The sequence below is a fragment of the Sceloporus occidentalis genome, unplaced genomic scaffold (genome assembly GCF_023333645.1).
Source record: "Sceloporus occidentalis isolate IW3139 unplaced genomic scaffold, rSceOcc1.0.p SCAF_7, whole genome shotgun sequence".
Classification (NCBI taxonomy): domain Eukaryota; kingdom Metazoa; phylum Chordata; class Lepidosauria; order Squamata; family Phrynosomatidae; genus Sceloporus; species Sceloporus occidentalis.
Window position 1 is genome coordinate 91008714 of NW_028316987.1, and position 23556 is coordinate 91032269.

The following is a 23556-nucleotide window of genomic DNA, read 5'->3' on the forward strand; positions in this document are numbered from 1 at the left end:
TAGTAATACTTATAGCTTGTTTTAATATGTGTACATTTTATTTGTCCTTTTAAATTCATGTTGGTTTTAACTGTTTTAACTGATGTTGTTTGTTAATTGTTGTTGTCTGGTGTGGTGTAGTGGTTTGAATGTTGGACTATGACCCCGCTTAATCATGGAAATCCACTGGCTGACCTTGGGCAATTCACACTCTCTCAGCCTCAGAGGAAGTCATCACTTTAATTGCCAAGGCTCAATGCTATCAATTTGTAGATTTGTAGTTTTGTGAGCTATTTAGCCTTCTGTTTTGTGAGCTATTAAGCCACAAGCTAAAAATCCCAAGACTCCATGAGACGGAGCCATGACAGTTAATGACAGCGATTACTTGCAGAAAGTAGAAACTGCCTCCATGTGAATAGTCTGAAAAACTATATGCCAGAATTCAAAGATATAGTCGTGTCAGTCTGTAGAACCAGTATGTAGAGAGATCTTGCAGCACCTTTAAGACTAACTGAAAGAAGGAAGTTGGCAGCATGGATTTAGAACTGACATTCTCACATACCAATGGCATATATATCCCTATCCCTGGCTTCCACTCCATCAAAAGCATCTGAGGAAGTTGACTGAAGTCTACAGAAGCTCATGCTGCCAACTTCATTCTTTCAGTTAGTCTCAAAGGTGCTACAAGATCTCTCTACAATATATATGCCAGTTCTTCAAGATCACAAATGACGTAACAGCTATTGTAGGCTTACTGTATGTCCTCATGTATGTAAGTCTAGATTTGTTAGTCAAAATATCGACCCCAAAAAACCAGGTTCTTATCCATGGGACAGTGTAAGTACTGCTGATATTGTATGCCTTCAAGTCATTTTCAACATATGGTGATCCTAAGGTGAACCTACCATGGGGTTTTCCTGGCAGGATTTGTTTAAAGTTTGCCACTGCTTTCCCCTGAGGCCAAGAGTATGCGACTTGCCAAGTCACCTAGTGAGTTTCATGGCTGAGTCCAGAGCTGTAGTCCAATACTCAAACCACTACACCATGTACTGAATCTGAAATCTTATCAAAAATGAAATCACCTCTTCTTTGAGTAGAGTGATGAAAGGCGAGAGCTTAGTCCATCCCGAAAGCACTTAAAAGCAGCACCAATTGTCTCTGCTCTCTCCGCCATGGCATCACTTCTGACCTTTTTCAGTGCCTGGGCAGGAAAATGGCAGTGGTGGCAACTCTTTGGTGCCAAGAAGAATCAGGCTTTGAGTAAGACCTTTGTGTATGTTTGTCAGCTTTACCATGTTGAAGACTTTAATCATGGCTAATAGTCACCATTTGCTTTGCCTTGCTTTTACAACCTTTTTGACATGTGCACATTTTCTTAGTCTGCTGATGCCTGGTCGCATCCTCTACACATCACACAGTTATCATTAACCATAGTTCCATCCCCATTCCTCCAGCCTTTAGGGTAAGCACAAACAGTTATGCCTGTTGGGATTTTCTAAATTCTTTGACATCGTTTCCCTTGACTTCATCCTTTAGATCAGTGATTCCCAAACTTTTCTCTTCCAGGTGTTTTGGACCAACTCCCAGATGTTCCAACTATCCTGGCCAACAGTCAGGAAATTTGGGAGCTGAAGACCAAACCTCTGGAGGACCAAACTGCTTTACATTCTTTGTTCCATGCCCCTAGGTTTTACCCTCGTCATATCAAAATCCATTATTTTGGCCCCAAAATCTGCCCTTGATTTATACACAAGTATATTTGAGTGTATACACTAATTATAAGACACTTAAATCGTTGAGATTATTATTGTATAGTTCCACATTCCCCTGAACACACATTATGTTTTTAAACGTTAACGAAACACTTATCCATGGACAATGACTGCACTACATGTTCATGCTTGGATGTATAAAATATAAGCCATTCCCAAAGCATTGGACAATTTTTTATTGATTAAAAATTAGAGAAATACATGCAGTAAAATACAAAGTCAAAGAAAAAAAGGCTGAATATTTTACATCTTTCATTAAAATCTACAGTACACCAAAATTGTGTAGAAGTTCCTGTTATATTAATACACCATCATAATCCTTAAGAATATTAACTAAGTTTAAAAAAATACCAACTGATTTTCTAGATTCAAGTTCAGAATTTACCCAAAATAAAATAAAATTAAAAAACCCTCTGATCCATAAGGGTAAAAAGGTTAGAAATAATTTCTTAACAAAACAAAACAAAAATATCATTGGCACTTTTGAACCTCAAGAACAAAATAAGTTGTCTAGCACTTGTAGTATCCCAAGCCAAAAAAACGAAACAAAACCCAAAAACATACTACCACCAAGAGACATGTGCCTAGAAATCTAGTAATGAGGGTGGCTGAGGATCATAAAAAATATCAAAATAAAAAATACTGGGGAAAGGGCCAGCATGGATAACATTGTCCGCTAGACTTGGGTTAGAGAGGGGGGGGGGGAGAGTAAATAAATAGATACTGCATCATTTCACTGGCTTAGTTTGGAGGTCTACACCAGTGACAACAACAAAGGTATCCACAGCATGCAGGCAAAAGTGAAGTAATACTGTACCAGAATTAAGTCTTCATGACTGAAGACATGGTGGGCAAATTGGGTGGGATGAGGAGGGCATATTCTCCAAGACAGATAGATCCCCCCTCCTTGACAAAGCCCAGGCATTCTCATTGTACGAGAGCTGGGACCCATTCCAGCCATAAACCCTGCCCAATGGTTTTACATCATCACGTAAGGAGCCATAAACCCTGCCCACTTGAGCGACATAACATCACAGGCTCCCAAGGGCTACCTGTCAAACTAGAAGGGGTTGAGAAGCTGCGATCATCATCGCAGAGCCTCCGAGGACCACTTCCATCATCCCCGGGGGGCTTTGTTCACATGTCCATCACAGGTCCACCTGAAACAGTTATCCAGAGGACTGTTAACTGTTGCCCCTTCCACGAAAAGTTTGGTGTGTTGTTGTTTTAAAACAGGATTTGGCAAAGTTATTTGGGGGGATGACCACGCACAGAAACACCCAGTGGGAATTATACCCCCCCCCAAGTAACTTTAAAAATTAATCTATCAGCTTTCCTGAATGTATAGGCTGCAACCTGCTCTCCCGTAAGCCACAAGCACGAAGAAGGAAAAGCTTGTGTTCTTAGAAGGGTGCAATGAGGTGCAACAGAACTTTTAACACACCCAAACACACAAAGTCCAAACAAAATGCTTCCCACCCCTCTTCACTGCTCCACACACACCCATCACTCTTTGCATCAAAGCTCTTCCATTTCCTCCTCTTCCTCCAATGTGTCTCCCCATCTGCAGCAGCCTTGCTCATTGCCTACGGATGGACCTAAGCAATATTAAACCTACAGGCTTAAAATGATAACAAAAATATTATCAAATGGATGCCCCTCCGTTTTAAGGATGCTCCCATAATTGCTCATAAAGAAAACTATATACTTGGTAAGATCTAGGGAGAAAGATCCCTACCAAATCTATGTTCCCCCAATATTTCCCACATTGATAGTGGGCTGGTGTGCGCGCACATGTATGTGTATGCACACAATTCTAGCCGCTATGACTTCTCTCTTAAATGGGGGATGTGGAAAATTTGGGTGCACTGTAGAAACAACACCGTTTTGTACCTCCATCGTATGGAATCCTGGAATTTGCAGTTTTACAAGGTCTTTAGCTTTCTCTGCCAAAGAGTACTGGTGCCTCCCCAAATTACAAATCCCAGGATTCCACAGGATGGAGCCCTGGCAGTTAAAGAGGTGTCAAACTGCATTATCTCTACAGTATAGATGAACCCTTTGGGTTGCCAGACTACAGATCCCAGATACCCCAGCCAGCACAGTCAACAATAAGCCGTTATGGGAATTGTAGTCCAAAATATTCAGGGCAACTGAAGGTTCCCAATCCCCATTTTAAACCATAGCTAAGAGGTTGGGTTTGGGATGCGATCTTGCACATTCCACGCCCTAAACTCCCTCCTTTCGTAGTCCTAACCATGTTTTTTCAAACCAGCCACACAGCATTACTTAAAAGTTAACTCTGGTTAATGCTGGGGCAAATGTAATAGGAAACCATGTCTAAAAATGACAAAGGAAGGAGGAGAGAATTCACACTGGAGAGCGGAAAGGGACAATGGGAGCAAATGTGTAAGCCAGCAACCAATGCCTTAACCAGGCTTAAGCTGTGCATGTTAGGAAAGTCACGGGCAGAAAGGAGAGAACCCAGTTCTATTGGTTTAGTAAGCAGCTTAATTCCAAGCCTGTAATAAAATACTTCCCAAGGTTAAGTAACAGCCTGGAAGAGGGGCAACTGTCAGGGAAGGGCAAAGAATCAACATCATTTTATTATTCACATATTGCATTACAAGTGTTTCTCTTCTCGAACTAAAAAGCATAATTTATATGTAGAAATTCAAAAAAATTGGGGGAAAAGCACACCACCAGATACTAATTTCTTTTAAAAAATACTAAAACACGAGCTATATTGGTTTCAGTTACATCGTCTTGATCAAACTTTGATGCTTGAGCTGAGAGTATAAAAAAAGAACAATTTTGTAAATTCTAAGCAGTTAGTGCAGCAGGAGGGACAAAACTGTCCAGAGCTTAATGTTGCCATATAGGATTTCTACAGGCAATCTTTTTTTCTATTATTATTATTGCTGTAAAAATAGAACAGGGGCAGTTCTTTAGGTACCAGTTTGTGCAGAAAAAGAAAAAGCATCTTGAACACACCAGTGAAATGCTTTTGGAGACTAAAACATAGCCAAGAAAGATCTGTTTCGGAAGAAACACATATACACAAACTAACTTCAATTCTCAGAGTGCATGATCAATTTTTGCTCATAATAGCCATGTATGGAGAATGTCTTATTTTATGAATAGTTATGTATCTAACCACACACCTACTCTATAGAGTTAAACAACACCTAGCAAACTTTGCAAAGTTACAATCCCCATCTCTATAGTCTACATACAAGGGGCTCTCTTTACAAAAGCAGAGGCAATTCCATCAGAACACATTGTTTGAAGAGACTTTAAATATGCTATTGATAAAACAGTTCTGGGATGCTCTACACATTCCCTAGCCAGTCTGCAGAACTACAACGCTCAGGGCTCCGTGGTCAGAACCAGCAACAAGAGATGTGAAATTAATTTAGAGACATAGTGTAGATATACGTTAAAGGGCCCATTCTCACTGTTACCCAAACAGTAAGCTGCCATCTGTGGGAAAAGAACAAGCCTGAGAAAATTCTTGAACTAGTTTTTTCGGTTTCAGAGAACTTTTCCATGGTTAGAAACACCCATGTCTGCAATGTCACTCTCTCTTTTCTGCAAGAGAGGCCTGTCACAAAGAGACAGAAAAAGAGGAACTGTATAAATCAGCTTTCCCCAATCCAGCACCCTCCAGGTGTGCTAGACTGCAATCCCCATCATCACAATGGATGTGCTGTTTGGGTCAGATGGGCGTTGTAGTCCAATGATATTGAGAGATGCCAGTTTGGAGGAAAGCTGCCGTCAACAGATGCTAAACAGGGGATAGGGGCATTTAGGAAGAGACAAGTTATAGGATGTGCACCATATGCAGTCAAACATTCTCCCTTGTGCCACTGCCCCTCCAAGGAGAACTCGATTAACTCCACCTGCATGCCACCTGCTTCATGCCTCCCATAGAACTCTGTTTGCTCATCAGCTGTTAGTGCATTTTAGACTTATGGTGAGGGCACAACAACAGAAGAGGCAGGGTTTCAAGAAAGCCCATGTCTGGCAGGTTATCCTAGAAACATGGAGGACTATGGTCCAGCGGAACTGGACTGGGATTGCAAACAGTCCCTTATGAAAAACCTGGGGGGGGGGGGGGAGGGAACCATGCTTTCCAAGTGTGTCACATATTTTTGCATTAAACAGCAAAGGTGAATGTTAGAGCTAACCATAGGGGAGACAGAACTATTTGCTTTCTGTCTTAGATGGATTAGAATAAGCTCTATTTATTATTTATTTTATATATAAGAATAAGCTCCTGTAAAGGCTGCCAAACTTCACTCTAAGTCTTGCACAGTATTTCAGTCAGATTTCTGATATGCTGCTATAACTCGCCCATGCTATCCTTTTCTTTAACCACATGGTTAGGTGGACACCCCTCCAAGCAAAACAAATGCCTCCGCAGTTAAATAATAACTATGTGGTCAAAGAAACATGATTCAGTACAAAGAACAAAACTAACCCACCCATCATGGCAGGAGAATTGTGAAGAGTAGTGGAACCCCTGTTTTGTACTCTCAGTAGTATTTCTGTTTTTTTCTCTTTCACTCTCTCTTCGTTTTCTTTTCTTAAATAGTTAAGGCAATAAAAAACCTACGACCATGCAGGTGGTGAAAGGATGGGTCTGCACATCTGAGAAGAAGGAAATGTGAGAACTACACGCAAGTGGATGAGAAGCCAACGATGGCAGGGCGAGGGGGTTGGTGGTGCTGGGAGACACGGTGATGCTACTCAGAAAACAAACGAGGTTAAAGCTTCTAAGAAAGGGGCCTGTAGTTTGGTTCTTTGGCAGTAGTGGTTTTGCTTTTAGGCCAACTGAAGCATTTGAAAGCTGCACCCATGGGGATCATCGTTGAGGAGTGTCTTTTTAACTGATGCTGAGCTGGGCAAACCCAATGAGCTTGCTGTCATCAGGGATATCAGAGCCTTCAACGCCAGATGCCTGAAAAACAAGAGGAGGAAGCCCAATAAGAATAAGCACTATAAGGAGGGGGGGGAATGAGCAGAAAACCACCTTTTAAGCTCCCTGAATGCCCTTTGCAAAGAAAAACTGTTTCCCAGATATTTTTAGCCTTAGAGGAAAAATTCCTATGCTACTTGCTATTAGTAAGTAAAAAACAACCTCTATGTTAGCAGGCAGGGATGTTTCCTTTCAATAAAAATGGGTTCTTCATGCATCCCTCCCCAAAGCTGCACTGCAAACAATGCAGATGAGGGAGCATGGAGAATGATAAGTAAGGATGCTCAATTACAGAATAATGCTACGCTATAACCACTGAACTCAGAACCAGATCTTTCTCTATACTCTGTACTAGCCTTCCCCATCTTGCATCTCTTCAGACTTTTTTGGCCTTCATTTCCCTTCACTCCTGGCTACTGACCATCTTGGCTATAGCTGAAGGAACTGCAATCCAAACCACTAAGAGAGATCTAGATTATTGGAAAGCCTCTCTACTGATTAAAGGAAACCCATTTTTTTCTGCAATCATGAGGACTGCAAGCTTATTTTTAAACAAAAAAGGAGTATTTCTAGGTTCTGGCCAAGTGGAACTTTATTGATAAACCTGAAGTGAGCAACAGCTAATAGCCCTAGTGTACTCTATCCACAAGGAGGCAATTCACTGACGAGCAAGTGGCAAATTTGCTTAATTGTCACCCTTAACTCAGATTTGTGCATTCCTTAAAGGGCAAGACTAAAAGAAAACTCAACTAATTCTGCATTCCAAAGCAGCTTTATAGAACACGGGGCAGAAAGAAAAGGGGAGTATAGTGCTAGGCAGTGGACAGGCATGTTAATAAGTTGATAAATGCTCTGTGGTTAAGAGAATAAACAATACTTATCATATGCGAGACATAAACCTGTGGCGGAGACTTGTTGGGGGTTAGGAGGCTACATGGACAGTCCCATTAAACCATGGAAGGCTGCATGCATACCTCAAAACATGAAATATTTGCCCCACAAATACCTATCAGTCTTTCCTAGGGAGCAATGAAGCAGTTGTGCAACACTTTTTTGGCCATTACTGGGCAATTTTAGAAATGCCTTTTTCCCCAACAAGAACTAATCCAGAGTTGATCTCTGAGTCACTGTGTGTGTGTGTGTATGTGTATATGTGTTTTGTTTTTTGGTTTTTTAATATATACACAAGAGACCCCTTCTGAATTTATGGGGGAAACATACAAAATTGCCCCCATTACTCTAGGGGGTATTTAGAGACAAAAACAATTAGGGAGTCCTGGAGTGGCATGTGACCCATAGGGGGACACTTACCCCACCACTGGCCTACATGAAATATCAAACATCAGTTTGATGTCCCTTTGGGAAAGAGTATAATGTAATACAACATTCACAAAAACTAAACTTAAGCTCAATGAATTAAGTCTCTTTAACTCCGAGGCAGCATGAATCATCCTCTTCAAAGTTTCTAGCCAGCCAACTAGATCTCAAAGGGGCGGGATATAAATATATTATTAATATCATCATCATCATCATCATCATCATCATCTCCTTCCAGGATACTCCATTTCACCTTCCCTCCCCCTGAACAGCCAGCATTCAATTGTAATTTGAAACACACAGTTTAGACTCCTATGGATTTTTTGTGCTTCAAATCACAGGGTTCCACTAAGCATAATGATCACTCCTTAGATAAATATCACTGGCACTCAGCCCTATACCATCATAATAAAGAGCATAATTCTTTCACCCTGATTTTTAATCCAGTTGATTCCAAAATTACAAAAACCAAACAATCATATCATGTTCAAAACAATCAGGAACAGTAATACACAAATCCAGGACACAGAAAACAGGGCCACAGCACTCAACTTGAAACAACTTGTTAGCCTTTGGAAAATAAAAGGGTTTGTCCCAATATCTACAAACTGACAGCAAATGAGAAATACTGGGTCTCCCACTGCATCCTATTCTGTTTATGACTGTGTAAGCATCATCCATTGTGCACAGACAGCAGTTTTAAGGCTTGGCAGACTAAATAGATGCACCAGATGTCCTACAGAAACCAAGAGGAGAAGAAGCACCCTCCTGTAAGGACCAGATTAATAAGTGGAAATATAGTAAATACCAGTTTGAAAGTGACAGATCGGTTCGTCTGGGGCTCTTCCACAATTTTTTGTAAGTTGGCAGCAACTGAAACGACACAGAGGGTGGAAACACTCAAAGATGGTGTATTTAAGCATATGCATTATGAACGCGTTTCGTCAAAGTATTGCACAGAGATGTTCTGGCACAAGGAAGAACCATTTCTCCCTCCTTGTCCTAGGAAGAAATAAGACAACTCGTATCCATAAACCCAGTACAGAAAGCAAGGTGAATGTGAAATTCCACAGCATGTGCCATTACCTATTACTAGGTCTCTGCCGTCCACAAGTCCAGCTGAGATGAGTTCCTGGGAAACCCCATCAGCCGTATCTGGAAAGATGATAATTTAGAGACTGTCAGATTTCCATATGTGATCTAAAGCAATTTAGATTTTAAAAGTAATGGATAAAAATATGATTTCCTGGCTGATGGACAACATTTTTTTTAAAAAAATTGCTGTTCATTTTATATTAGGAATTATTGTGCTTTTGTTTTTTCATAAAATGGCTTGCATGGAGTATATGCAGAAAAGTTGGGAATTTGGTTCACTGGAGACAGTCCAACTGTATGTAGAAAGGCTAGATATAATAATTCCTTTAATTAAAGAGCAAGAAATTGCTTGCAGAAAAATGAGCTATAATCATTCCTTTAATGGAAGAGATAAATTGCATGCAGAAGGTGAGATATAGTAATTCCTTTAATTGGAGAGAGAGCAATTGTATCCAGAAAGACGGGATACAGTAATTCCTTTAATTGAACAGAGAAGTCAACTGGATTTCCAACTGAGGAACCACAGTTAAATCCCATGTAGCCTGGGGATAGATTAGCATCCAGGTCTATTTCCTACCCATCTAACCCCATGTTTCATGGGATCTAACTGTGGTTGCTCAGATGGGAAGAAACAACACTCCATACAGCATCCAGGGGAGTCTGACTCCTGGCTTAAATTCATCCCTAAACAATACTCCTTCAAGAGTCAAGAGCACTTGTCATCAGCTTCGGCTTATTCGCCAGCTGCGCCCATACCTGGCCCAGAGGGACCTTGAAACTGTGGTACATGCTCTGGTAACCTCGAGACTGGATTTCTGCAATGCACTCTACATGGGGCAACCCTTATACCAAACCCGGAAGCTACAAATGGTACAAAACATGGCAGCCAGGCTGGTCACTGGTACTTCCAGGGCCAGCCACATTACACCGGTGCTAAAAGATCTGCATTGGCTGCCGATCCGCTTCCGGGCGCAATATAAGGTGTTGGTGATGACCTATAAAGCCCTAAATGGCTTGGGCCCAGGATACCTGAAGGACCGCCTCTCCCCATATATTCCGTCCCGCACCCTCAGAACATCCGGGCAGCAACTACTTAGGGTTCCCGGGGCCAGGCTTGTCTCCACGACCAGGAAGACATTTTCCATCGCTGCCCCGGCCCTTTGGAACACGCTGCCCATAGAGCTCCGCTCGGCCACCTCCCTGGCCCAATTCAAAAAGGATCTGAAGACCTTCCTTTTTGGCAACGCATTCCCCGACTAAGTTGTCCTACGGACCTCCTTCCTCCTCACTGGCAAGAGGACCAGCTAACTCGGGGCTTTTCTGTTTTTTATTGTAATGTTTTAATGGTGTGTAATGTAATGTTTTTAAAATGTTGTAAACCGCCCTGATCTGAGGAAGGGCAGTATATAAATAAAATTTTTATTTATTTTTATTATTATTATTTAATATGTTTTTGAAAACATGGACAGAGCAGAAAGTAGAATGGATTAAATTCTATTAAAACCCTCACAACACAATAATGTGTTTTTATGAGCTGTGAGTACTGGCTGAATTACCCTTGTTTCACCCTAACCCAAACAAGCCTCGGAAACAAATTGGTAGCTTTCACCATTCTGTCTATTAAAACAACCCAGTCTATTGGGTAAACTTGAAGTTGCCTTATACTGAACCAGACCATCAATGTTTCAGGCAGGATTCTTTCTCTAAGCCTTTCCTGGCATTACTGGTGTTCTTCCATCCAAGTACTAACCATGCTTAGTTTCCAAAAGAATAGAATCATAGAGTGGTAGAGTTGGAAGGGACCACAAGGACCATCTGCTCTAACCCCCTGCCGTGCTGGAATACATAACTAAAGCAGTCCTGATGTCCATTCAACCTCTGCTTAAAGACTTCCAAAGATGGACAGCATGATATGTCCTCCCTCATGCCACCGTCCCCATTTTGGGGTTAACCCCAAAAAGATATAATAGTAAAATTGAAAGCATGTTTGCCATGCCATGTGTCTGCCCCATGACAGTACACTTCCACTGTCCAAGCCCTTACCTCTTCCTGGGGTGAATTCAAATCGAATGTCATTGAGTTCTTTTTTTGAATTCCTATTAAGACAGAGGAAACAGAACTTAAGAAAAAAACCCACCTTTTTATTTTTGTATGACAGTATAACCGGCAAACAAGCAGTCAGGCTGAAATAGTCTTATCTGTCCCCAACAATGTTACAATGTCTTAGAATAGTATGGAATTCAGAGACATAGCCGTGTTAGAATATCAGTGTCTAAAGGGATCTTGTACCACCTTTCAGACTAACTGAGTGAAAGAAGTTGCAGCATGAGCTTTCGTAGACTTGGGTCTATTTTCTTAAATGTTCACTCCATGCACCTCAAAGGTGCCGTAAGATCCCTTTGCATTAGAATAGTCTGATTACTGATTCCTAGAATTTCCCCATCCCTGCTCTAGATCAGGGGTCGGTTACCTCTGGCCCGTGGGCCGGATCCGGCCCCTAGAGGCCTTCGTTGCGGCCCCTGGGGGCAGTTGCCGCCGCCGCGCAAAAAAATAATGGCGCCCACAGCGGCAAAAAGCCGCACTGGGCGCCGCCATTTTTCGCCCAAAATGGCGCCGAACTCTCGCGCGACCTTCTTTGAGGTCACCCAAAATGGCGGCGCCCAGAGGCGAAGTCTCACGCGACCTCAAACAAGGTTGCGCGAGACTTTGGCCTCCAGGAGGCCCAATGCGGCCGAGGGAGCCCTCGAAGAGGGCTCCGACGGCCGCATCGGGCCTCTGGAAGGCCCACTGAAGCCGTCGGAGCCCTGTTCGAGGGCCCCGGCGACGGCATCGGGCCTCCTGGAGGCCCGATGCCGTCGCTGGCACCCTCAAAGAGGGCTCCGATGGCCGCATCAGGCCTCTGGAAGGCCCGCTGAAGCCGTTGGAGCCCTGTTCGAAGGCCCCGGCGACAGCATCGGGCCTCCTGGAGGCCCGATGCCATCGCTGGTGCCCTCCAACAGGGCTCCGGCGGCGGCAGCGGGGCCCTGGAAGGCCCAATGCCGCCGTCGCAGCCCTGTTTGAGGGCTCCAGCAGCGACAGCGGGCCCCCTGGAGGCCTGATGCCGTCGGTGGCGCCCTCCAACAGGGCTCCAGCGGCGGCAGCGGGCCTCCAGGAGGCCCGGTGCCATCACTGGGGTCCTCCAAGAGGCTTTTTTGCCGGCCTCTGACAGGGCCTGGGGCCCCGTCAGGGGCCTGCAAAGATGGGGAGGCCTGGCCCCTGGAGGGTGAAACTCCACCCCCGGCACGTGGCCCCGCCCCGGAGGGTGGAAGCTCCACCCCCGGCATGTGGCCCCGCCCCCGGAGGGTGGCAGCTCCACCCCCGGCATGCGGCCCTGCCCCCAGAGGGTGGAAGCTCCACCCCCGGCTTCGGCCCCCCAGTCGCCTGAGGGACAGCAACCCGGCCCCCGGCCCAAAAAGGTTGCCTAGCCCTGCTCTAGATGGTACCAAATGTAAAGAGGAATCTGATCCAATTTAATAGAGTCAATCTTCATTGCAAAATGCACAAACATTCACAAACCACTGCCTGGAGTGTATTCTAGTGTCCAACAGAGCAGTGGCCCATTGCTGAACTACAGCATCAACGTCAGTTGCTCAAAAAAATTACATCAAGATAAAAGAGCAGTACCAAATCAGTTTGAAAAATCTCTCCATTGTACTGCCACTTGACTGTGATCTTGAAATACTGATATATTCACACCCTCAAATTTTGTTTCTCCATTAGCAATTCAAAGTCTGGTTTGGAATACTCAAAAGTCCTCTCCCTTCAGTGAACTGATAACCAGTATTACAATCTAGGTATATCATAGACATGCAGGGTCTTATGGATGTTGTAAGCTTCTGCACTCTTGAGAATTAAAGCTACATCTACATGGAGGAAATAATGCAGTCTGACATGGCTTCAACTGTCATGGCTCCATTCTATGAAATCCTGCGATTTGAAGTTATGGCACCATCTGACAAAGAAGGCCAAGTATCTCACAAAACTACAAATTCCAAAATCCCATAGCATCGAGCCATGGCAGTTAAAGTGATGTCAAACTGCATTGTTTATGCAGGGCAGATACAGCCATAATCATCTCAATGGTAGAGAAAATGCAGAGTTCAGAAATTAGAGAAGAGTGAGGAAGCAAGTGGGGTATTTAAGGGACTCCACTGCTTTTGAAAACAGAAGTGTGCCAAACATTTACAGATGAACATTTGAAGCAAAAAGAGGGGAGAAGACCTTTCCTAAACCCATTACCGTTTCTGTTGCTATTTTGAATGATTTTGGTGCCCAAGCATTCTCAGACTGCCTGCTTCAAAGGTGGGGGACCTCAGGCCGTAGGACCAAATCCAGCCCTCTGGAGTTCCCAAGACAGCCATATCTTATCACCAACATGGTCTTTCCTGGTCTAAAAGGTTGAAATGCATCTCTCAAGGCTTAGTTATTGGCAATTAAGAGTTCCGAACTAAAATCTTTGGAGTATTTTTTTATCTTAATATTTTGTTGGTGGCTCTGCCTATCAGAGGAATACAGCCCTTGAGAAATTCTCTGAAAATAAATGTTGCCTTTGGCCTAGCATATAGTTTGCACCCAATGCAAAGCCAATTCAGAGGGAAGCCAATTCAAAGACAATGCCAATTCAGAGCAAAGACAAAAGGCACTGCCTTCATTTTGAATCAGTGCCAGCCCCACATACCTTCCTACTTCATTTGCCTCTCACTTATGCCCCAACTGTCCAAAGGATGGAGTATTTTTGGAGAGAATGAAAGTGTTCACAGCAAATGCCTCCCTTCTTATTGTGGTTCATCCTTAAGAACTCCTTATTCCCACTTCTCTGAAAAGAAACACAGTGGACCCTCCACATTCACTGGGGTTAGGGACATAGGACCCCCGTGAAACTGGGAAAACCACAAATAAAAAAGACTATTTTTTTTTATCTGAGAAAACAAGTCTCTAGGTCCTCCAGGGCAATTCTGTGGTCAAGTCTGCCAAAACTTGACCATGAAATTGCACTGAAGAACCTACAAATGCCTAGACAAATGTTTTCTCTAGGAATCTCTAGGTCCTCCAGTGTGACCCTTGGCAGAAATTGACAACTGAGCCATGCTGGACGACCTAGAAATTCCTAGAGAGAACATATCAAAACCGTGAATAATTAAATCCACAAAAGTCAAAGCCGTAAATGTGGAGGACCAACTGTATTCCTTCGATAGGTAAGGAACCTGAAAAGAGTATTTTAGATGCCATTAGCTATTGGGTTTTTTTTAATTGCCATCAGGTCAACTTCAGCTTACGTTGATCTTATGAATGAGAGACTTCCAAGTCATCCTGTTTCCAACAGCCCTGCTCAGGTCTTGCAAACTTCTTTGACTGCACCTATCCACTTACAATGTGGTCTTCTTCTTTTCCTATTGTAGTCTACCTTGCCAAGTACCATTGTCTTTTCTAAACAGTCATGCCTTAGGCTGAGAGACCTAGAGCTTGCCCAAGCTTGCCCTGAGCAACTCTACTCTCCCAGAGCCCTAGTCCAACACTCAAATCACTATTAACCACACTGGTATGTTATGTACTTACCTTAACCTTAGTACAAGGCTGATGGGGACTTTCGGTTCCTCTTGTGCTGGGGCTGCTGCAGGGGCAGGAGGTGCCTTTTTAAAAAAAGGGAAAAAAAGCTCTTGAATTTTCAGTGATCGAATGAAGCAATGCTGGAGTGTTCTGTGGCTTCAATGATCAGAAAACTCGTAAACAGGTGACAGAAGATAAATCTTATGGTTCCAGACACTAGGACACAGGTGGGCAAAGTGTAGTCCTCCTCCCTCAGTGTTGGACTTTAGCTCCCAATATCTCTTACCATGAACTATGCTGGCTTGGGATGCCATGACCTAGCCATGTCATAGCTTCTCCCTGTCTTTCAGCCCTCACTTCTTCTAACCAGCCTGCATTCTAGAAACTCCAGGCTTCTCATTCAACTGAGGGGTTTTCCCCTTCCTTGCCTCAGCTTTGTCCTTTTCCACTCGCTGCTCCATGCTCCTGGAATTGCCTCCCTGAATGTTTGCAAAATGCTCCTTCCCTCGTGGTTTCTAAATCTCAGTTGAAAACTTGCTTGTTTTCCAAAGCTTTTGGAATTTTAGTTTAATGTCCTTTTATCATCTTGTCTGCTTTGACTTTTTTGGGTTGATGTATTTGCCACTTTGTTTTATTTTATACTATATTGTTGTTTCTAATCTATCTGGATAATTTGTTTTATATTGTGTTGTGTAGTTTTGTATTTGCATTATTCCTTCCTTCCTTCCTTTCTCTCTCTCTCTCTCTCTCTCTCTCTTTTATTAGATTGCATGCCTTGGGCTGGGCTGACTGTTGTTTTACTTGTAAAGCACCATGTGCATTCATGGCACTATATAAATAAATGATAATAGTACGGTGCAGTCCTATAACACTTGGAAGACTGCACTTTGTGAAATACGAGGAGTGACACCAAGGAAAAAAATCTTCTTGGGCAAAATTTGCTAGTTCGATTTCACTCCCTGTTTGATATATCAGCATTAAACCAGAGGGGATCTCTGCTCCGCTCACATCCACAGACCTTAAGATCCCAATTTCAAATTGGTTACCAATTTAGAGGGATTAATTTTGCTATTTTGGGTCTTATTCCAACATGTAACTTGATATGTTTGCTTTGGTCATTAGTTCTGAAGACACCCTTTCATATTTTACAATGTCCTCAGAAAGACCAGCGGAATCTAGCACTGCAGCATGGATTCATCCAGGATAAAGCAGCATAAGCCTTCACCTCACTGAACAATGTTTTTCACAAGGCTAAAAAAAAAAGGGGGGGGGAGCAAGGAGAGAAGCAATAGATCTACAACTTCCATAAGCCCTGGCCAATATAGCCCAGTTGTGAGGGATTATGGGGGCTGCAAACCAAAAATAACTGGAGAACTACACTTGTTCACTACTGAGTTAAAACAACCAGGCTGCAGATGATGGGATAGCCATTTTCTGCCAGAGAATCTGGTGAACTGTCCCTAAACACAGCAGACAATACTGAGCCAAAGAGACAAATAGTTTCTCCTGTTGTCAAGATGTCTGAAGAACTGGGAGGAGCACCATTCAACACGGCCTCCTGAGTCTTTGAGATGGCTTCACTCCTCAATGAAGAATGTGGAATGAGAACTGGTATTTCTCAATATAGGAAAGGGGGGGGGGGAGATCAAGAAAAAAATTGGGTAAGGGGCAGGCATCCTAGCAGAGGACTCAGTAAGGATGAACTTGACGTGGCCCCCGATGGGCTTGCTTGCTCTCTTGCTCTGCATATCTTCTCCCTACTGACGTCAGAGAAGCTACAGCTGTCCCATTTTACAACTGCTGGGAAGCTATGCAAACACCGTGGTGGATATTTTAAGGACTGTTTCAAAATGGAAGCTCGGGCCCTCAAGCGTTTTAATTGTTGGACCTAGCTAGACAGAACATCTGCAAACCTTAAGCCAAGTAAGTACTATTTAATTTCATCCAAATGGAATCCAAGAACAGCAGATGCCAAAGCTTGTCTTCTAAGATTAATGTGCTGTCAGGAGGAGAACAGGAGCCCTGTGAGCTCAAAGGGTTTATATATATCTCTGCTCCAAAAACCATGAAAATGTTTCTAGGAAAAAGCTGAAGTCTTCAAGTGTTGCTCTGGCCACAAGCGCCACCAAATGATTCCCAGAGGGCCCATAAGAGCCATGGCATGAGAATGCTTCTCCGCCCCTTACCAGTCTTACATGCCTCACCCAGGCTACAAGAACAACTGCTTGTCTTTTTATAGAGAGAAAAATTAGCACTGCCCGGCAGCCTTGCGGATGCCACAGTTCAGCCAAACTGCAGGATATGTTCCAAGATTTTTTGAGAATGGGTTGACTTTGGCAGGAATTTTCTCTGTGTAAGAAACCTTAAGTTCACTTGCCTTTCTTCCATGATGCTCCTTGCCTTAAAAGCTGTGCATGATAGTAAGCAGAGACAGCTGAGGAGGTCAAAGGGCTTTACATGATGTATCAATCAGTCTAAAACATTCCTGCAGTGTAGGCCAGTTATTATTTCTGCCTTGGAGATGGGGACACTGAAAAAGATGGCCAGGGAACATAAGAGGACTTTGGCTAGAGATTTGATTTTCTTTGACATTTAGAGTTTAGTCTCTGAAGTTCTAATAATAATAATAATCCCATCCAAAACAGCCTGGGATAAGTGACACAGACAGAACAAGGGCTGTTTTTGTGAAAAAGCAATTTAGGGCTGAAAAACAAGAAAATGGGAAAAGATGGAAGCAGCTTCTCCCCATGTGCCCTTCTGTGCAGCCTGCTTTGGATACAGAGCTTGGGGAAGTTAACTTTTTCAGGTTACAACTCCTAGAATCCTACAGTGCTAGGAGCTGTAATCCAAAAAACTCTAATTCTCCCCCAGCCTACATTAACATACACATATAGATGCACACACAAAAGTTGGTGCAACCAGTAGTATGAGGCTTAGCCACTACATGAAGTCTAGGAAATGTTCCTGTCTTCCTCAGATATCATTGCATCCAGCAGGCGTTCTGTAAAAGAAGAAAACCCAAATCACAAGAACAAAATTTGGAATTCCCTGCTGCAGGGGAGAGAGCAGCAAAACACAGGTCTCAAATCCTCACACACTTTTCCTCTAAAATGCAAGAAAATAGTCAGCCGCCATGACTAAAGAAGGTTGCTACCTCAACAGAGATCACAAAACTATTTTTTCTTTCCTTGTGGAATCAAGGAAGGAAAAAAAAGCCTTCCCCAGAGGCCTCTGTTCTTACCTGTGCTGGAGGTGCCTGAGAAGCTGGAGTGGGGGCAGCTGGAGAAGGTTGTGCAGGTGTTTGACCTGCAGGCTGAGGTAGTTGAGCAGGAATCTGGGCTGGAATGGTCAGCAAAGGGCCAGTAGGCTCAGCTGATGGGAAGAGCTAGAAATTAAAAGAAATTAAAAGAAATGTTGGGTCTGGAGGAAAGAAAGAAGACCCTCTACCACCACCTCAAACCCACCAGCCAAAATACTGAGATGGCCAGGGGACATGGACCAGTGCCAGTCCAAAAGCCACTGCCTGCAAATTCCTGGTGAGTTTCCAGGAAAGAAAAAAAATCAAAAGCATTGGGTGCAAATACGGTACAGTCGGCCCTCTGGATCCACAGATTCTGCATCCATGGATTCAACAATATTCACACACAGAAAAATTCCAAAAAGCAAACCCAAATTTTGCCATTTTATATAAGGGATCCCATTTTACCACACCACTGTATATAATGGGACTTGAGCGTCCACATATTTTGATACTTGCCAAGGTATTGCCAAGGCAGGATCCACAGTTCTTGCTGAATACTACTCTATTCAGAGCAAGGGGATGGCACCATAAGAGTTAAAATGCAGTGCTTACATTGACCTGTGGATAAGTCAACCAAGGTATTTTGACTAAAATTTCTAGATTTATTTATTTTTTAAATTTTTATTATTAAAAATATAATATACAAAAGAAAAAATACATAAACAAAACTGAAACACAAATACAAAAAGAAAAACATAGAATGTCATACAACTCTTCTCAGCACTTCTTACTAACTTTCTCTAAGTTAAACTAAAGTTCTTCCTTACAATCTTTAACCATGTCCAGTGATAAATAATATGCTATCTTACTTCTTTGTGCTGATATGCCTTTAAATTTTATCATTTATCGTACATTTTAAATAGTCATTTCTTACACCTGAGCCAATACCGCATTAATTCTATATTTGTCTCTTTACAAAAATAATTGTTGTCTCTAACCACTTCTTTATATCTTTTTATTTTTAATATTATATTAGTTATTCCAGCATCAGGGCCAGGTGAAGCTCTCTTTTTTCATTCTGCATGTATTCTTTCCATACTTTCCATTCAACATAGAAATCTTCCATAGAGCGATTATTTATCAAGTTTGTCAATTTATCCATTTCGTAAATATCTATCACTTTTATTTTCCACTTTTCTACTGTTGGGATTTCCTTTCCCACCCAAAATTTAGCAAATAATATTCTCGCTGCAATTATTGCAAGAAACAGTACTTTCTTGTTTTTGTTCTCCAAAGTGAGATTGTCCTTCAAATTCAGTAGATACATTTTGAGACGGGTCCTTTCTTTCAGGTCAAATCCTTTTCTTATTTCCCTGTGTATATTTTTCCAAAATAGTTTTGCCTTGGGGCAATTCCACCAAATACGCAGGTATGTTCCAACCTCTTCTCTACATTTCCAACATAAATTTCCATTGCTTTTAAACATTTTAGATAGTTTAAAGGGGGTTAAGTACCATCTGTGCAAGGATTTATATGTTTTTCTCTTAATTCTATACTTATTGTTTGTTTGATTTTCTGTTTCCAAAGTCCCTCCCATTCATCAAATTGGATTACTTCATTAAGATCCTTTGCCATTTTTACATAAATTCCTTCACCGTTTCCTCTTCCAATTCAAATCTTAATATCAGTTTGTATAGTTTGGATATTTGTTTATTTGGGTCCTTTAATATCTTTTCCAATTCTAAATCAGCTAATCCTATCCCAGGTTCCTTTAAGTCTGACAAAAATCTTTCCCTCATCTGCATATACTCAAACCAATTATATTTATGACCTTCCAACAACAATTCTTCTTGGGATTTCATTACCATTTTATCTTTAGCCAACTTTAAAATTTCCTGATATGTTACCCAATCATTTTTCTTACACTCTTCCCCACTGCCCATAGCTTCATTACACGATACACATAACAGAATTTTTGAACACCATCTATTTTTGTATTTTACCCAAATTCTCATCAAATTTTTCCTGATGAAGTGTTTATTAAAATTACAATCCATTTTCATTCTCTCATAAAATAGATAACCATGTAGTCCACATTTTAAATTTACCTTCTCTAAATTCAGGGTTCTCTTATTTTTTAGTCTAATCCAATCCTGTATCCAGTCCTATAGGCACGCATGATAATACCACTTTAAATTGGGTAACCCTAATCCACCTCTATCGATTGCATTTCTAGATTTATACATGAGTATAAATACAATACACTGTTAATAGTATATGCATCTTTAACCTCAGGTCTTGTTTTTGATTAACAGTATCCCAAGTCCCTGATAATTAAAAACAGTCAGGAATCCCATGGCCCTAAGTACCTAAATATCCTAAAGGCACCAGATCCCATCTCATTTTGGAATCCAAGCAGGGTCAGCCATGGTCAGTACTTGGATGGGAGACTGTCAACTGGGAAACCCATCTCTGAGTATTCTTTGCATAAGAAAATCATACAAAGTTTATGGGGTCACCATAAGTCAACAGGCAACTTGAAGGCAAATACACATACACACACATCCCAAGTCCTTAGATCAAAACTTTTTAATTGTAGACATAACAACCAACATGCTAGTGTTATCCAACTGTTATGCAATACTTAGTTATAAATGACTATTCCAAAAAATAGATTAAAAATGGTTATGCTGGCAACGATTTTGAAAAATGCCACCTTGTTACTGCCTGACTATGATGATCTTGGCACTTCCCAAAACATAAAAATGAAGGGCACAGTGGACCCAAAAATTTACAACCCAAAGGGATTAATTAACTACTTACCTCTGAATTCTGTAAGGATTCTTTCACTCTAGGAGACTGAAAGAGGAAAATATCTGTCATTAGTATATAATGCCAGGACAAGGGAAAACTGACAGTCGGGGCAATGCAGCCTCCTTTCCCTTTCAAATGCACCCACTCTCAAACCAACACATAAAATTTTGGTTTGCAATCCCCATGTAACACTGAGTTCCAGCCTGCATTAATTTTATTGTGTTTCTTTAAAAGAGAGAGAGAAAAAAAAAAAGGGGGGGGGGACACCTCAGTGCCATCTTTTAGGGAAGGGGAGGGGTGGGTGGAATTGGAGATATCTTTGTATATAAATTGTCATCACTATAACCTTTTTCATAAGGAAGTTCTCTGAACAGTTAAAATGGTCAGAGCCTTCAGAACATGTTTAGGTAGCCTCCATTTTTTTTCCTTTGGATTGCAATTCCCATAATTGTTCACTATTGGCCGAGAATGAGAACAGTTGTTGACCAAACAACTGGAGGGCCCATGGCTCTGCACTTCCACAACAGAACAATTGTGAAAAACAGCTCTGAAGGAGAACAGGACCTTGGCTATTCTTTTCATGGGGTGTATTCACATATAGGAGTCCTTAATAAAGCAGTGCTGCTCCTAGGACTTTCTTTGGAAAGTCTTACCCTAGCTTTCAAGAATTTAAAAATATAAACAGATAGTCTCTCTCCAACTTTGCATCTTTTTGCCACCAGCCACCTGCTTCCATCTTTGAGATGGCAGTTGAGGCACTCTTGCTCACTCATCTCTCTCTCTTCAGCCTTGTGTCTTGTAAATATGCTACTTCTGTTGCGTACAAGATGTGAGGCTGGACAGTGAGTAAGGACCTGAGAAAAGAATGGACAGGAGCACTGCAGTTGCCACCTTGAAGGTAGAAATGGGTGGCTGATAGCAGTAAGTTTTGGGTTTTGGATTTTCCAGTAAGGGGTGCACAACCTGTATCTGTCCTCCTGGAACTAGAACCATTAAAATGAACGGAATTTGTTGGGGACAAATCTTTCAAGTCCCATTGATATTGATGGTCTACCCTACATCGGCCTATATTGGATTCAATCCACTGTTCTTTTGAATGTTTGAAGAACCACATATACACAACCTTTGCTGCAATCCTTAGAATCGGGCCTACAATATAGGTTAGTATTACCCCTATATTGCTGAAGAAGCGCTCAGAGGGAGAGGGAAAAAAAGAGGGAAAGGCTTGTCTGAACTAAAAGCAAGAGGGAAGGCTCTAACAGGGGACTACTCAATTCTTAGCTCAGTTTCTCAATAAATTATGCTACACCAGTTCATGACTAAGTCCTGAATGCACTGTATGAAGTCACTGTGCATACATATGGATGTGCCCCCAAGTGAACAAAGACTTTAAAACCCATGGGTCACAATCTAAATGCAAACAGTGGTTTCTGACAACAGAAGAACTGCTAAGGTCAGGTGTCTGTAAAGCTGGGGGGAAATGTTGAAAAAAAGTAGCAAAGTGGTTGTTTTTAATAATTAATAAGAAATCGTGTTTGTTGTCCTGTTTCTGATTCTACTGAGTAAGCAATGCATGGGCTATGTCTAGAAGGACTAAACAGAGGCCAAGGTCTATTTCAGAAATAGGCATTCTGCTGACTTTCAAAGAAAGCTCCAGGGCTAACTAGTAACCAGCATAGAAATTTATCTCCAAAACCCTTGAACATAAAAGCTGGAGAGAGCAACTGTTAGGATAAATGCAAATACAACTCAGTAGCATACTAAGCAGTCACTAAGGCACATACTAAAGGTAAAGTGTTCAGACAATGAAGTCAGATCAGAATTGACTGCATAAGCTTATCACATAGGATCCTAGATCCCACAAAATACCTGTTTGTGCAATTTCTCTCCAGAAAGATTACACTGAAAAGAACCAGTGTGTTACTTCAGGCTTGAATGCTGGAAACAGAAACTATCACAGCTACATGAAATAGTGATAGTCTCTGGATTCCCTGCTACTTCTTCCCAGAGTGAGCACATGATGTGAAAAGGTCAGACAGGCATCCGTTTATATGCAGGGGATCTTTGCTTGCAATGTTTGCCAATGGAAGCAGCAGTGACAAATGCAATTAGTAGAGAAAGCACTGAAGAGGTTCCTATATGTAACAGAATGGCTGTCTCTGGGACAGAGTTTGAAAAAGTTCGTTTTTGGAGCTACAACTCTCAGGACCCTTCAGCTAGCTTGCAGTCTGAAAAAAATCAAACTTTTCCGAGTTCAGTCCTGTACTTTTCATGGCCTCAACAGCCAAATCTATGAAGAACAGATAAAATGGGTTTACCTAAAGTCCTCAGAAAAAACTGCAGGATGAACATTAGACTAGGGCTGGGCAACTGTTTTCTTTGGGGGTGCAGTGTTGCCCTGTCTCCTACCTAACCTCATGGAGTCTGGACAACATCAGCATTGCAGGGCACACCAGTTGTGGTATTGCAGGCCTTCCTCCTCTGCCCTCATGGCATTTTGTAGAAACAGTCGACATCTTAAAACTGCAGTAATTTGCAATACCATAGCAACTGCTGGCTCACTCCTTTATCTTCAACACTGGAGCATTAAGCATATGTGTACATTTCCCATAACCCGGAAAAGTTTCTTTTTCTGACAACACCAGAATCCATACTTACACAATCCAGTGGCTATGCTGTCTGGGGCAATTCTGGGAATTACAGTCCAAAAACTAACTTTTCCCTTCTCTGTTTTCACGAAGTGCAATTTTTTAAATGTGAAAACTGAAGTG

General features: G+C 42.0%; 1 protein-coding gene across 3 annotated transcripts in view; it reads right to left on the reverse strand.

The window, feature by feature from the left end:
• Positions 1–1912: 1912 nt before the first annotated feature.
• Positions 1913–23556, reverse strand: part of OXSR1 (oxidative stress responsive kinase 1) — a 108452-nt gene continuing 86808 nt past the window's right edge. For all 3 annotated transcript variants that reach the window (XM_089533667.1, XM_089533668.1, XM_089533669.1), the window contains 7 exons: positions 20795–20830; positions 17972–18115; positions 14740–14813; positions 11188–11240; positions 9136–9204; positions 8858–8922; positions 1913–6714 (listed from right to left, as the gene is read on the reverse strand). In XM_089533667.1, the coding sequence (XP_089389793.1) occupies positions 6640–6714; positions 8858–8922; positions 9136–9204; positions 11188–11240; positions 14740–14813; positions 17972–18115; positions 20795–20830 (516 nt within the window). In that variant the 3' untranslated portion in view covers positions 1913–6639. The remainder of the gene's footprint in view (positions 6715–8857; positions 8923–9135; positions 9205–11187; positions 11241–14739; positions 14814–17971; positions 18116–20794; positions 20831–23556) is intronic.